At 48.7% G+C, this 15,000-nt stretch overlaps 2 protein-coding genes across 2 annotated transcripts in view; one reads left to right on the forward strand and one right to left on the reverse strand.

The window, feature by feature from the left end:
- Nucleotides 1-3,748, forward strand: part of LOC126011615 (carbonic anhydrase 6-like) — a 10,975-nt gene extending 7,227 nt beyond the window's left edge. Inside the window, exons 5-7 of the mRNA XM_049775438.1 lie at nucleotides 2,715-2,841; nucleotides 3,439-3,563; nucleotides 3,740-3,748. Coding sequence (XP_049631395.1) covers nucleotides 2,715-2,841; nucleotides 3,439-3,563; nucleotides 3,740-3,748 — 261 coding nt within the window. The remainder of the gene's footprint in view (nucleotides 1-2,714; nucleotides 2,842-3,438; nucleotides 3,564-3,739) is intronic.
- Nucleotides 3,749-13,053: 9,305 nt separating this feature from the next.
- LOC126011616 (solute carrier family 2, facilitated glucose transporter member 7-like) overlaps nucleotides 13,054-15,000 on the reverse strand; it is a 14,945-nt gene continuing 12,998 nt past the window's right edge. Inside the window, exons 12-13 of the mRNA XM_049775439.1 lie at nucleotides 13,475-13,602; nucleotides 13,054-13,257 (exon numbers count right to left, since the gene is read on the reverse strand). Of these exons, the coding sequence (XP_049631396.1) occupies nucleotides 13,054-13,257; nucleotides 13,475-13,602 (332 nt within the window). The remainder of the gene's footprint in view (nucleotides 13,258-13,474; nucleotides 13,603-15,000) is intronic.

A 15,000-nucleotide genomic window follows, 5' to 3' on the forward strand; every position in this document is an offset into this window, starting at 1 on the left:
GCACTCAATTCTATCCAGAGTCAGTTCCGACTATCACTTTCATAGCAAACCCTTCTCTACTCTAACTGCTCTCTTCACTCTTTGTGGCAAGCTTCTACCATGGACTGGTCCTCTTAATCCTCATCTCTATTGTCTCTATATATCATCCCCACATTATCTTTTAATTTCCTTAGATCGCACAGATGAGTGAGATTATTTTACGTCTATCCTTCTCAATCTGACTCATTTCACTCAACATAATACTACCCATGACCATCCATGTATAAGCAAATTTCATGACTTCATTTTTTCTAACAGCTGCATAGTATTCCATTGTGTAGATGTACCACTCATCTGTTATCGGGCACCTGAGTTCACTGCTTCATTGTATCTCTCTCGTCTTTTTAAAAAACAAGTACTGGAGCCTGGGCAGTGAGGGTGTTTGCCTTGCATGAAGCCAACCCAGGTTCGATCTCAGCAACCCATATTGGCCCTTGAATGTGCCAGGAGTGATTTCTGTACACTGCCAGGTGTGGTCCATAAACAAAATAAATATAGAAAAAGGTTAAAGGAGATTATAAAAAAAATAAAAACTACCTTCCTGGATGCTAGGCCTGGCACCCTGTACCCAGCACCTAACACCCAGCACCTATCTGACTATGACACCTTATCACAATCTCTCTCTTTTTTTTAAGTTCAGTATATTTGATTTTACTTTGGCATTTACACTGGAAAATATAAAAATAATCTTGAATATGGTCTCTTAAAATTTGATTACAAAACCATGATTCTTTTTAGAATTTATTTATTTTTTTACTGTAAGAAAATTGATTAACATAATGAGGTAAATTAACATAACATAATATAGTGACCTAACATAACATATAATATAATTGATATAATAATAATACATGGAAGTCAAAGAAAGTTTCTGATTAAAAACACAATTTTTTTCCATAATGGCTTACATATCTTTCACAGTAGTATTTTAGGAACATATTAACATTGAATCAGGGGAATACCCATCACCAACTATGTCCTCCCCCCATTCCAATCCCCTTTCTACAACCCATATACCCCACCATCCACCCCCCACCCCCGGCTGCTAGAGTAGGTGAACCCCTCTTTGTTTGGCTTACTATTAGTGATCACATATCTGTTTGGTCCTGGAACCCTCCCTTGTTTCCCCCTCTATTTAAGAGGCAGAGCTAGATAAATCGAGGTATGTGGATTTGTTTGAAGGAAGGAAAAATAATAGATTGGGTACAAAATAAGAGGGAAAAAAAAAGTCAAAAGTCAAACGCTGAAAATGGGCAGAGTCCCTCACAATCTTGTCCAGGTTTTATAGAAATCCAGGATCTAACTAATCTCTGAACTACCCCCACAGTCTCGTTCCCTTCATAATATCACCTGGATATATATACATTTATATATATATATTTTTTTTTTTTTGGTTTTTTGGGCCACACCCGTTTGACGCTCAGGGGTTACTCCTGGCTATGTGCTCAGAAATCGCCTCTGGCTTGGGGGGACCATATGGGACGCCGGGGGATCGAACCGCGGTCCTTCCTTGGCTAGCGCTTGCAAGGCAGACACCTTACCTCTAGCGCCACCTACCCGGCCCCCATTTATATATTTTTTTGGTTTTTGTGTTACACCTGGTGACACTCAAGGGTTACTCCTGGCTCAGAAATTGCCCCTGGCTTGAGGGACCATATGAGATGCCCGGGGATAGAACCACAGTCCATCCTAGGTCAGTGGGCGCAAAGCAGATGCCTTACGATTTGCACCACCACTACAGCCCCTGTTTTAAATTTTTTTAAATAACATATTTAATTAATGTTTTTTACAAAAATAAAATATTAAACTTAGGGGCCGGAGAGATAGCATGGAGGTAAGGTGTTTGCCTTTCATACAGAAGGTCATCGGTTCGAATCCCGGCATCCCATATGGTCTCCCGAGCCTGCCAGGAGCGATTTCTGAGTGTGAAGCCAGGAGTAACCCCTGAGCGCTGCCGGGTGTGACCCCAAAAACACAAAAAAAAACAAACAAAAAATATTAAACTTAAAATAGGCCTTAGTACATCAAAATACTAAGCTCTCTAATTGTATTCCAAGATGGTCTTTAAAACATAATATTCTATATTTCACAGAAGAGCAAATTTGATCTGCAATTGTACAGAATAAAATTTACAAACAAAATGAATATATTTACACCCTTACACATAACAGTATGTAACAGTATGTACAACAGTTAACAATAGTAGTTCAGAACAGCAAAAGGATTAGAGCCCCTATCCAAAAAAATTGTACCCTTGACACATTTTAGACAGATTTAGAGAAATCAGACTGAAATAATTATCATAACTCAATGTACTTCTCCCCTTACAAGAGAATAATTTTTGTTATTCCGCAAAAGAAACAAAAACACTAAGTCGGATGGCTTTTTCCTTAAACCACAAAAATGTTAGAAGTAGACTAAAATAAAAAGGGAATATGAAACTTCAGAGTAATTTCCATAGCATAATAGATTATTCAAATGCAAAACTATAAATATAAGCCTATGAGGAAATATATAAAGTAACTAATTTTAACCAAAATATTGAAAATCTGAAATTGACTCAGATATAGATGAAATAAAAACAAAAACATACAAAGATGAATCAATAAAATATAACATTGCACAAACACCTGGATATTTTTTAAATTAAATTATTGTCTTTGATTTTGCCACAGATAGAGAAGTTGGAGAATTCCTTGCTGGATCCTCAAAACCAGACCCTGTACAATACTTACCGCATGACCCAGCCTTTATACAGGAGGACGGTGGAAGCCAACTTCAATCCGTTGGGCAACGATGGAGGTAGAGCTGCTCTTGTTTATGGAGTTTGTTGATTTGCGTGTGTGTGTGTGTGGGGGGTTTAGTTTGGGGGTTATACCTGGTCGGGCTCAGGGCCAACTTCTGGCTCTGTGCTCAGAGATCATTGCTGGAGGGCTCAGGGGACCAGATGGGGGTGCTGGGGATTGAACCCACTGTGTGCATGGTTACGCAGCTGGGCTTTTGCCTAGTCCCCCATATCTAGTTGGTGTTTTGCACTTACTCTTCCTCCCCTAAGTGAACCCTCATGTGGTAGGTGGAAGGGAAGGGGACCCACTGGGAGAGTGGAGGGAATAGAGCAGCTTGTCTCCTCAATTTTGGGGTGCAGGGAGGTGGTGTGTATTCTACCCAGAGAGGGTTACTGGGGTGTGGACTGGAGGAAACAGAGGCCTGGCTCAGCAGGGCTGATGACCTCCCTGACTGGTGCCAGATCCAGCCAAGAAACCAGTTGTTGGTAACTTCCAGGGGCTCTTGGTGTACGAGACATTCAAGTTTGGCCTCAGTCACGCCCCGACTCAGATGGTTTTTCCAAAAACAGATCCCCCAGTTTCTCCTACTGGGTTCTCTCTTTTCCTGTTCCAGAATCAGAGATCCAGAAATACAGTAAGAAGATTGAGGGTTTAATTCAAAAAGTATTGGACCAGCAGAAATCTATTTCAGAGAAGTCGAAATTTGAAATCATGATCAAAAAGCGCAAGAGACATGAAGTAGGCTCGGTTCCTAATAAATCTCCCGGGGCTGCCCGTCCTCCCCGCCCCCGCCAGGCTGCTTGATCTGTCTGATTTCCACCACCCCAACTCCCAACTTTCCTTCTTAGTATGGCAGCAATAAATCACTGTAGAAACTTGTCACTGAAAACCATTGTCTCTGTTTTGTCCCTTAGTTCGCCTAGGATCATTACCTCAAGGGACACAGGCGGAAGATGGAGGAATGGTATCCCTAGAGTTAAGGTTAAGATCAATGGGAAAGTGAGAGAGACAGGCACACAGACAGAAGAAAGTGGGGGAGAGGGAGGAAGGGGGAGAAAGAGAGAGAAAAGAGAGAGAGAGAGAGAGAGAGAGAGAGAGAGAGAGAGAGAGAGAGAGAGAGAGAAGAGCTGGTGTTGCAATACTGCCCTTGATGGGGTTGACTGACCATGCGTCTGTTACCCTGTTCAGCCGGCGGTTCTGAGGTGAATGTGGCGGGAAGAAAGCTAACAGGCAGTCAGGCTTCTGAAGGAAACAGCTTTTATTCCATGGAAGAGGCTGAAACCAAAAGGCCCCAGATTCAGCCCCAGAACAAAAGCCCTCACCTTCCACAGACCTTGCTTTTATACCCCAGAATCAGGTACCACCTATTGGTGGGAGAAGAATCAGGTACCACCTGATTCTGGGAGCAGAATGCCTACGTCACACCCTAGGGTAGGGCACAATCACTGATCAGGGTAGGGTCAGTAACATAATAATCCCATTGAAATGTTTACATACACAATAAGCTGGACCGATAGTACAGCAGGTATGGAATTTGCCTTGCATGCAGCCAACTGGGGTTTGATCCCCGAGTAATGCCAGGAATGATTGTTGAGCACAAAGAGCCAGGAGTAACTCCCAAACACCTCCAGGTTTGACTCAAAATCCAAAATCAAGGAATGAGGGGAGCTTGATATCCTGGAATGGGGACAGGGAGGGGCAAGAATAAGGGGGGTGAACCTGGTGATGGAGGGTGAGCCCAGCCTGCCAGTCAGACAAGACAGATATCTAGGTAGCTCACATTAGTTTCTCATGTCTCTGCATGAAGACACTGATGGGAAGGTGAATGAGGAGAGTCCTGTGTGTGGGGTTGGGGTGCTAAACCCCATCCCCACACAAAATTTCTCGGCTTCTCCCAGTCCTTTCCTGCCCCTTGCCTCTCTCCCCTCTTTCTTTCCAATCCCCACCTCTGTTCTTCCCTCAAGTGTCCTGCAAGAGAGCTAAATCCCCTCTGCACAGGTGACTCATGGAAGGGTGTTCCAAGGACCCCTCAGTCACTCTCAGCTGGGAGTGACAGGCCTACACACAAGGTGCCCCTACCCCACTCTCTACCATCTGCAGAGAGACCTTCAGAACATGTACCCCTGTGAACCCAATGGGCAACAAAACCCTGGATGCAACCAGCAGCTAACCGACCAACCAACCACTAGCCAACTAATCAAACAACCACAAGCCAGCCAACCAACCAACTACAAGCCAGCCAACCAACCAGCCAACAAATTAACCAACCAACCAGCCAACAAATTAACCAACCAACCAACCAATCAACCACCAGCCAAACAACCACCAGCCAACAAATCAACCAACCAACTAACCAACCAACCACCTATCAATCAACCAACCGCTGCTTATGGGATTAGCTGTTTAACCCGTGGCTTCACAGGGAAAAGCTCATAGAAAGGTGAAACCAGGGGCCTGAGCACAGCACAGTTCTACTTTGCAAGCAGCTGACTGGTGTTTGATCACTGACATTCCATATGGTCCCGAGCCTGTCAGGTGTGATTTCTGAGAGCTGGACCAGGAGCAACCCCTAAGCGGTGCCGGGTGTGGCCAAAACAAAACAAAACAATAAAAGTGAAAGCAGGGAGGAATTTGTTCAAATTTTCAAGCACAAAGAGTAGTAGGCAAGAGAAAACAAGACAAATAAGGGCAGTCAGGCTAGCGTTCAGTTGGAGTATCTGGGATTGGGGAGGCTGAGCTTGGAAGGTAGGGTCCTGGGTGGACCCCATGCGGTGGTTTCAACTTTGTAACCCTGAATTCTACATTGTTCTAAAACAAAATCAGGGGCCAGATTTTAGCATAGCTGGGAGGGCTTTTGCTTTGCACGCTGCCGTCCTGTATTCTATCCCTGGCATCCCATAGAGTCCCCTGAGCCTGCCAGGAATGATTTGTGAGCACAGGGCCAGAAGAACCCCTCCCAGAGGCCCCCCCCCCCAGTTTGGCCCCAAAACAAAGAAAACAAAACAAGATAATAAAAACAATTTTGTGCGGGTGGTCTGTGGGAGACTTGGTTGATCCTCTGCTGCTTCCCATGCTCAGGCGCAGCCTGTCCGCTGGCCTGCAGACCTCTCGGGACACACTCATGAAGTTTTCTCCAGAAGATCCACAGGGCATCTGAGTGATGCCAGGTATGAGGGAAATGAACAGCAAAGCCGGTTTTCACTGCTGGGCAGGCTGAGCGGTTTTTATGGGGAACATGCTGCCCTTCCATGGTCACACCGACAGCTCAGGGGTTCCGGGTCTGGGCTCAGGAATCATCCCTGGCAGGTTCAAGTGATACTAGAGGATAGTGGGGATCGAACCCAGGTTGACCATGTACTAAGCAAGTGCCCTCCCTGCTGTGCTGTGACTCCAATCCCAGTTCTCATGGACTTTGTTGCCAGTGTCTTTGGCATCGGTTAATCCTTTATACCCTTTATATTCTTTCTATCCCGCAGGTGAGAGAGCTCATTCTGTGCTGATCTCTCTCCCTTGTAAGTCCCATTTTTTTTTCTGATCTCTGGAATGACTTTTCATCCTCTCCAGAAAGTTCCCTCTCCTGGTTTTCACCGCCCACCCTCAGGCCCTCCACTCTCTCTCTCCTGGGGTGCGAACAGCCCCAGACCTGCATGTTTTCATGTGTATGGAAACTGATCTGCTGTATTTTGGTTTTTGGGTCACACCCAGTGGTGCTCAGGAGTTACTCCTGGCTCTGTGCTCAGGAATTACTCCTGGCAGGCTTAAGCTATGGGATGCCAGAGACTGAAACTGGGTCGGCTGCACGCAAAGCAAATGCCCTTCCCTCTGTGCAACCGCTCCGGCTTCTCAGAGTTAATTTTCTTGGGGAGATAGAACAAAGCGCTTGCTGAGCACTGCCAAGTGACCCCTGAGCACTGCTGGGTGTGTCTCTGTCAACTGTTTTCTTGCTGCCAGACCAGCACGGGACCTCGAAACCAGTTGGCCAAAGATCTTTGGGAGAGGCTCCTGAGCCCACCTTCGAATATGCTCCCTAAAAAAAGGCGCTTTCTTCAATGGGGTTGCCTCAAAACTCACCCCCATGAACTGCCAGCCCAGCCACTACCCACCTTTCCGGCAGTGAGCCGGAGGTGGGGTAGGTGGAAGCCTCCAGCCTCACCTGACACCAGGCTCCACCTTGGACCGGGAACCTTGACCTGCCCCATCCTGCCCTTTCTTGCCCTGTTGTGCCCTCATGTTGCAATACAGCCCTTGATGGGGTTGACTGATGGAGGGATGGAGGATGAGGTCTTTCTCCTCCAGCTCAGACCACGCGTCTGCTACCCTGTTCAGCATGCGGTTCTGAGGTGAATGTGGCGGGTATAAAGCTAACAGGCAGTCAGGCTTCTGAAGAAAACAGCTTTATTCCGAGGATAAGGCTGAAGCCAAAAGCCCCAGAATCAGCCCCAGAAAAAAGACCCTTGCTTTTTATACATCAGAATCAGGCACCACACTAAGGTGGGAGCAGAATGCCAGGTCACACCCTAGGGTAGGGCACAATCACAGATCAGGGTAGGACCAGTAACATAATAATCTCATGGAAATGTTTACATACACAACACCCTCAGTCATATCTCCGCAGTACAGACGCTCCCGAGACATTGGGGAGTCCTTGCAAGCCACACCGAGCGCAGAGGTCACCTCCACTTTTGGGTTTAGTAACTGTCTGAACCCAAACCTCTGGAGGCCCCCTTTCCTGGCATCCAGCCCTTCCACACCCCCTCCGTGAATATTCTGGAGCCTCATCCCAGAACCAGCCAGCACTTGGCTCTAAGGCATCCCACCTTCGAAAGGCAGAGGAAGGAAGGGAGGTGTCCAGTGCAAGGGGAAAAGAGAGGAAGTCCTTGGGCAATTCAGGACTCAAGGCCTGATTATAGTGAAGTGGGAGACCAGACTTCCTGATCTCCAGGGTTCCCTGTCTCTCTCCCAAGAACACACATAATTGCTCAAGACAGTGATTTGCTAACCTGAATTGAAAATACATTTTTAATAGAATATTTCTCAATGTTTTCCCACATTTCCACATTCCTGGCATTGCTGTACTCAGTATAATCACCATTATTCCTGGGGTTTTCAGTCCTCCAGGAACCTGCCTCTGTGGCCCCCTCCCCACCAGGTGAGTCTGCATTTCCTGCCACTGCCTATAGCTAAACCCTCTCAGCATCTGTTTTCTGGAATCTGTTTTCTTTTGCTCAGTCTAATCACCTGGAGTTGCAGGCTGATTGGAGCCAGGGGGGGTTCCCTAGTTAACCCCCCTTTATTGCTACGGAGATACACAGCTATGTATCCATCACCCACTTAGGGTGGCTGTTTGTAGATTATCTAGGAAGCCTCGAGAGGGAGAGAGAGACAGGATGGGGAGATGAGAGACTGGTTGGTCTCTGCAGAGAGGCTGTTTAACTTAGAAGCCACACAAGGTGGCTAGGGCCTTATAATAAAGCTTCTTGTCTCCTGACTTCTACTGACTGCCTGTGAGTTTTTTCCTCCCCCTGTTATCCTGAACCCTCAGACCCGCCAGGCCAAAGAAGCTGCAGGCACCCGGGCAGGCCGAGGAAGGCCTCTCCACTCCATCCACCACCATCCACCTCCATCCAGAACTTATATTAATTTAATTAATTAAATACCTGTGTTTCTGTTCAAGCCTTCATATAGACAATATGGTAGTGAAGTGCTGGGTCATTTGGCCAATGTGTATTCTACTTTTTTTTTTTTTTTTTTTGGGTCACACCTGGCAGAGCGCAGGGGTTACTCCTGGCTCTATGATCAGAAATCACTCCTGGCGGGCTCGAGGGACGATATGGGATGCCGGAATTGGAACCACCGTCCTTCATACAAGGCAAATGCCTTACCTCCATGCTATCTCTCGGGCCCAGTGTTTTACTTTTGAAGCTTATGGGAACCGATTTTCCAAGTGTCTGTGCTCTTTGCCTTCCCACCAGAAGTGCAGGAGGTTTTCATTTCTCCACATCCAGGTCAGCCACAGGCCCGGCCTTGTTGAATTTCAGGCTCCCACTGGGTCATGCCACTTGGTTTCCCTCTGCAGTCTCCCAGATGCCACCAAATTCTCTGCTCACTTTTCTATTTAACGCTGTAGGTTTTCTTCAGGGAGGTAGCTGATCCCAATCTCTTGCCCAACTTTTAAAAATGGACTTGTTTGTTTTCCTATTGAGCTAAGACAATTTTTATTGATCTGTAAAGTTATATTGGTTTCAGGTGCACATCAACTGAATCAGTATTTGCAGACATTGTGAAATCATTACCACAAGAAGTCGAATTAACTGTCCACCACCCCCACCAAGTCAGCTTGTAGGATTTTTCTCTCTTGCCAACTTTATACATTTGTTTCCAGGGGCTGGAGTGAGAGTACAAAGGGGAGAGCGCTTGCCTTGCTTGCATGAGCTGATGTGAATTCAATCCCTGGCATCCAGAATCCCTACATGAGTGATGCCGGAGGAGGGCCATGTTCCGGGCTTTGACAGCCGAGGATCTGCCCTCTCACCCATCTCTGCCATGTCTGCCTGCAGTGCCCCTGAAAATCCCCATGACTTTTCTGAAAACAACCCCATTGTCACAGGGTCCAGCCCCGCAGGAGCAGAGCAGAGTGGCTTTCATCATTGCATTGTTAGAGCAATTATGAGAAATGGTGTCCCGCCAATAGGCTCATTTGAGCATTGTTTCATCAGGCGCAAAGTCTTTGTCTCCCTTGGAGACTCAGGAACAGGAGCTTAAGTCTCCTGCAAGCCTAATAAAGAGTTTGAAAAATGGGGGGATCAAGAGTAAGACCTTTGCAGGCCTTTGCTGCAAATGTTAAATGGTAATTTTTGCTCTGGGATCACTTTTAGCAGGGCTCGGTGGGACCTTATGCAGTGCCAGGGATTGAACCCAGATCGGCTGTGTGCCAGGCAAACACGCTACCTTCTGCTCTGTCTGGTCCCCAACAGGCTTCTATTGACAAAGGCAGAATTTATGTTATTGACTCTCAGGTGCCTGTCTGTACCTGTCTGGGAATCTTAAGGTCTTCCCTCTCCCAGGAGTCCACTTGGCCCAGTGGGAAAGTCTGGGGTGTAGGTAAATTTCAGGCCAACTTTTGCCCAAGCATCAGAAATGGGGCTGGTTGAAAGGGAGGGCTCAGTGGGCAGCTATACTTTCATGCCGGAGGCCTGCGCTCCATCCCTAGCCCCCAGAATGACTGAGCACAGAGCTGGGAGTAACTCCTGAGCACTGCTGGGTGTGCACACCCTAAACAGAGTGAACAAAAGATAATAGAAATTATGAAGGGAAGTGCAGTTAGGATAGAGAAAGGCCCCACTGTGACGATGAGAGTTGGAAATGATCACTCTGGACAAGAACTGTATGCTGAAAGGAGAGAAAGTGATATGCAAAGTAACAATATTGCATATATTTGTAGTAACAAACACTGCAAACCACAGTGTCTAAGAGGGAAAGAGGGAGGGAGAGAGAGAGAGAGAGAGTGTCTCGAGCCTGCCAGATGCGATTTCTGAGCTCAGAACTAGGAGTAACCCCTGAGTGTTGTGTTAAATAATTAACGATGGTGGTGGATAGTGAAGGATGGAGGCCTTTGTCCTTAGGCCCCAGCCACGTGGCTTCATCCCCCATCAACCTTTGGGTCTGGGGTCCAGGAAAGCAACGGGTATTGAAGTCACTCACAGGCAGGCATCAGGAAGCATCAGCTTTATTCATGCCCTGTCCACCACATGTGTGGCCTGTATCATGACCTTTCAAGCATTCAGCCATTCTTAGCTACCCTGCATCTCAATTCCTTTCAGCCATCTTTCCTTTCACCTCCATGCTGGCCAAAGACCAGAAGCGCGCAAGAGTCAGCCAAAAGCCCTAATCCCCTCTGGTCCATACCTTATCTACCTTTTCCAAGACCCCTCCCAGGAATGGGCGGGGTCTTGCAGGTAAGGTCAAGTTACCTAGGGAGAAAGGGTGGGGGGTGAGACTTCACCTGAGCATTACCGGGTGTGGCTCAAAAAAAATTTGCCATAGAGGTAAGCTGGGGAGTGGGGGGACAGAAGGAAAACTGGGGACTTTGGTGGTGGGAAATGCACACTGGTGAAGGGATGGGAAGTACTGGACATTGTATGACTGAAACTCAACAACCAACATCTTTTAAACTCTACCTCATGGTGATTTGATACATTTTTTTTCCTCCTGCCCCCCACTTTAAGCCCAAGCCTACCCCCCCCCCCGATTTAATACATTTTTAATAGGGTGAATGAGTCATAGATAGATTACACCTTATATTACCCAAAACAAAGATCATTCTTAGTTTCTTTGTATCTGTTTATTTACAACTTGATTTTACCCCCAAAACAGAGATTGTCTTATATGTAAACCTGAACAGGACTGGCTCAGGATAGCCTGAGATCTGTCCTTACTCTGTCCTTACTGGGGCAGCACTCAACAAAAACTCTACTCAATAAACTCAACCAGGGGCTGGAGCAATAGTGCAGTGGTAGGGCATTTGCCTTGCAAATAGTTGACCCAGGATGGACGTGGGTTCGATCCCCAGTGTCTCATATGGTCCCCCATGCCTGCCAGGAGCGATTTCTGAGCGCAGAGCCAGGAGTAATCCTTGAGCATCACTGGGTGTGCCCCAAAAACTGAAAAATAAAAAAATAAAAAATAAAATCGACCACTTTGGCAGGCATCTTGCTTTCAATATGAGGTAGAAGATTAGCAGACTAGATGTGTTTCACTCTCAGCCTGGTCTGGATTATTTCATGCATGAGCCTGATTCTGACAGTTCACCTGGAGTTGGAGATATGGAGTGCGGGGTGATTTTACAGGATAGACCAATGAGTCCTTCACGGAGTGGGTGATACCGATGCTCCCGGGGTTGCTGGGATGACACAGAGCACAATTGGGCGGTTCTGAGTGCCAAGTATGTTTGGGAGGCCCTGCCATAGACAAGTGTGGACCCAGCCTTCAAATCTTCCAGATGAAACCTGGACACTCAGTCTCAGGGTCATGGAAGACAAAGGCCAGGCTCGTGCGGCTAAATTTAAGGGTGACTTGTTTTCTAGCAATAAGTGAACAGATACATGATGGACGAAGCAATGAGAGACCAGAGAGAACAGATCTGAGGTGGCCAGGGTCTGAGGGGAGAGACCCGACACCAGGTCAGCAGGGGTCATCACGTGGGGAGAGTGCTGCCTGCCTGAGCACTGACCGGCATGGCCACCCCTGAGGCCCTTGAGAAAATCTCAAGTTCAAATGAATGGTGGTCTTGCGAGGGATCTTTGGGGAAACACAGTGCCAGGAATTGGTGCATGGAGGCGAGAATGGACCCCGAGGTCACAGTTTCCAGAGACAGATGAGAGTCCTAAGCAGGGGTTGGTTCCCCAATCAGCCATAGGAACAGGAGAGCCGCACTGACCCCCATAGAGTGGAGTGGACAGGATGGACTGGGAGGGTCACAGAGCTTTGGGGTCACCACAGGGAGTTTCTGGGGAACAATATAGGCTGCAAGAGGCGACATGAAGGGGAGACCTGGACCCAGGGAACCCATAAACTGGTCGGTTCAGGTCAGCGCTGGGAAAGTTTTTTGTTTGTTTATAGGCTACACCCAGTGGTGCACAGGAGTTACTCCTGCAGGCTCAGAGTACCTGGGATGGGATGCTGGGAATCGAACCCAGGTCAGTCTTGTGCCAGGCAAACACCACTGTGCTACAGCTCTGCTCCCTGGGAAAATGTCTCTTACAATGCAGTAGCTTGCACCAGAGCGATAGCACAGCGGTAGGGTGTTTGCCTTGCATGCTGCTGATCCCAGATGGACCTGGGATCAATCTCTGGCATCCCATATGGTCCCCCAAACCTGCCAGGAGAGATGTCTGAGCACAGGAGTAACCTCTGAGCACTGCTAGTTGTGACACGCATGGTACCCTTTCAGTAACAATATTGCAATATGTCTCAGAGGAAGAGAGAGAGAGAGAGAGACAGAGAGAGAGAGAGAGAGAGAGAGAGAGAGAGAGAGAGAGAAGAAAATTAATGCAGCAGCTATGTATTTCATGCCCCATCATCAGTGCTTGAAGATCTACTTCTAGCCCAGAGCCATAACTAAGCCCAAAGGTAAGGGGAAGCCAGGGTCCCTCCTTATTTCCCAGTGAGCCCTCCCTGAGACCTGGCAGGAGTCTGCTGGTGGCAGCCCCTTGGGGCCAGGGACCCTGTGTTAAAAGGCAGTTTCCAGGGTGGGCCCCACTTCTGTGTTCTCTACTCCAGGTTCCGGAAACTGCACCCCATTTCTCTTGGCGAAAATGCGGTTTATCTCCACAAACGTTTTGCCCTTGGTCTCAGGAATCACCACGTAGATGTAGGCCGCTGTGAGCAGGCAGATTCCCGCAAAGATGAGGAAGCTGTAGGCGCCCATGAATTCCTAGAAGCATAGTCGGAGAGTGGGGCTCACCACAGGTGGAGGGGTACCCACTGCTGGGACTCCTGGGGCTGTTCTGGTGGGGGTTGCCCTAGGCCAGACCTCCAGGGTGAGGATGAGGATGCCAGCCTGGTCCCCACCTGTGCTCTATAAGGGTCATAAAGATACAAGAGCACCCCCTTGTGGGCGAGCTTAAGGGGTGTCCCTGCAAACAGCTCACCTGGACTGAGGGGAACACGAAGCCCACGAGGAAGTTGGTGATCCAGTGAGTGGCTCCGTCCACCGCGAACGCAGCCGGCCTCGAGGACTGCAGGAAAACCTCCGTACGCACCACCGAGGGCACAGGGCCTGGACGGGCATGGCAGAGTCCGGGGAGCACCTGGTCAGGCCGGCCCGAACTGGGAAGTGAGACCCCCCCCCCACCTCTACCTACATCATCAGGAGGGAAGCCTAAGAAAGAGAGACTCAGGGTGGGGATGGGGCTTCTCTGAGTCAAGGTGTGCAGAGGTGAAACCTCCTGGGAGCACCATGTGGGGAGCATGGGGGGGTGGCATTCCCTGCCCTCACCCATGTTAGAGACCTGGATGTGATTTTACAAGATCTTCGGGACATGCTGTCCCAGATGGTAGATCTGGGGAACAGCTGTGCTGCCCCTTCTCGCTGCCGCTGCCCCCCACCACGACCCACCCCCCCCCTTGGGTTCTGCCTTTTCTGTCTTCTAGGAGTAAGTCCTAATGGCCACTACCTGGGGCCGGAGTGATAGCACAATGGTAAGGCGTTTGCCTTGCACATGACTGACCTGGAATGGACCTGGGTTTGATTCCCGGCATCCCATATGGTCCCCCGAGCCTGCCAGGAGCGACTTCTAAGCACAGGGCCAGGAGTAACCCCTGAGCACCACCAGGTGTGGCAAAAACCAAACCAAAATAACAATCCAAAGGCCACTTGCTGGTCTCACCCACAGTCCCAGGACATCATCACATATCAGGGAGGGGCCCAGGTCCATCTCTCCCACAGGAAGATTCCAGCTCCAGCTGTAAGGGGAGGTGGAGTCCGGGAGCCTGAGGGAGCCCTGACATCTCAGTTCCTCTGGTCTGTGCCCACCAACCCAGGGCTATACCCTCTGCTTCTTGGGGACACTCTGAGAACCAGTCTGCTCCATATCTGCACCACAGTACCCCCCATCCTCAGAGTCTGAGGGATTCCCAGTGATTTGCTGGGGAGATACAGCAGGAAAGAGCACAACTGAGAGCCCATCTTTGCTTCCACATCTCCCGGAAATATCCCAGGAGATGCCCCAGAATGAGGTAGTGGCCGATGGGCAGGTCACTCCACAGTCCAAGCTACAGGGAATGTTCTGGTCTTGGGGTCCCATGGGCCTTTCCCAAAGTGGCATAGGGGGTTCAGACACCTGGAGAGGGTCCTGGAGTTAAGAGGTAAGGAGAGGTGAAGGGGCTGCTAGCACATTGGGGGGGGAGTGGATGAGGCATCCCAGGATGCCTGGAGTACAATGACAACGTCGCAGTGGGGGCAATGCAAAGTTGGACTTATATGGAGACCCCCCATAGGGTCTGGCCCTTCCCTTTCCCCTCTCTACAGAGGCTCATGACATTGTTGGGGGACCTGGGGCTGAGAATGTGAACAAATGAATCAATGGATGAATAAGTGAATGGATGGATGAATTAATGAAAAACAAATGGGGGCCGGGCGGTGGCGCAAGAGGTAAGGTGCCTGCCTTGCCTGCGC

The sequence above is a fragment of the Suncus etruscus genome, chromosome 6 (assembly GCF_024139225.1).
Source record: "Suncus etruscus isolate mSunEtr1 chromosome 6, mSunEtr1.pri.cur, whole genome shotgun sequence".
NCBI lineage: Eukaryota > Metazoa > Chordata > Mammalia > Eulipotyphla > Soricidae > Suncus > Suncus etruscus.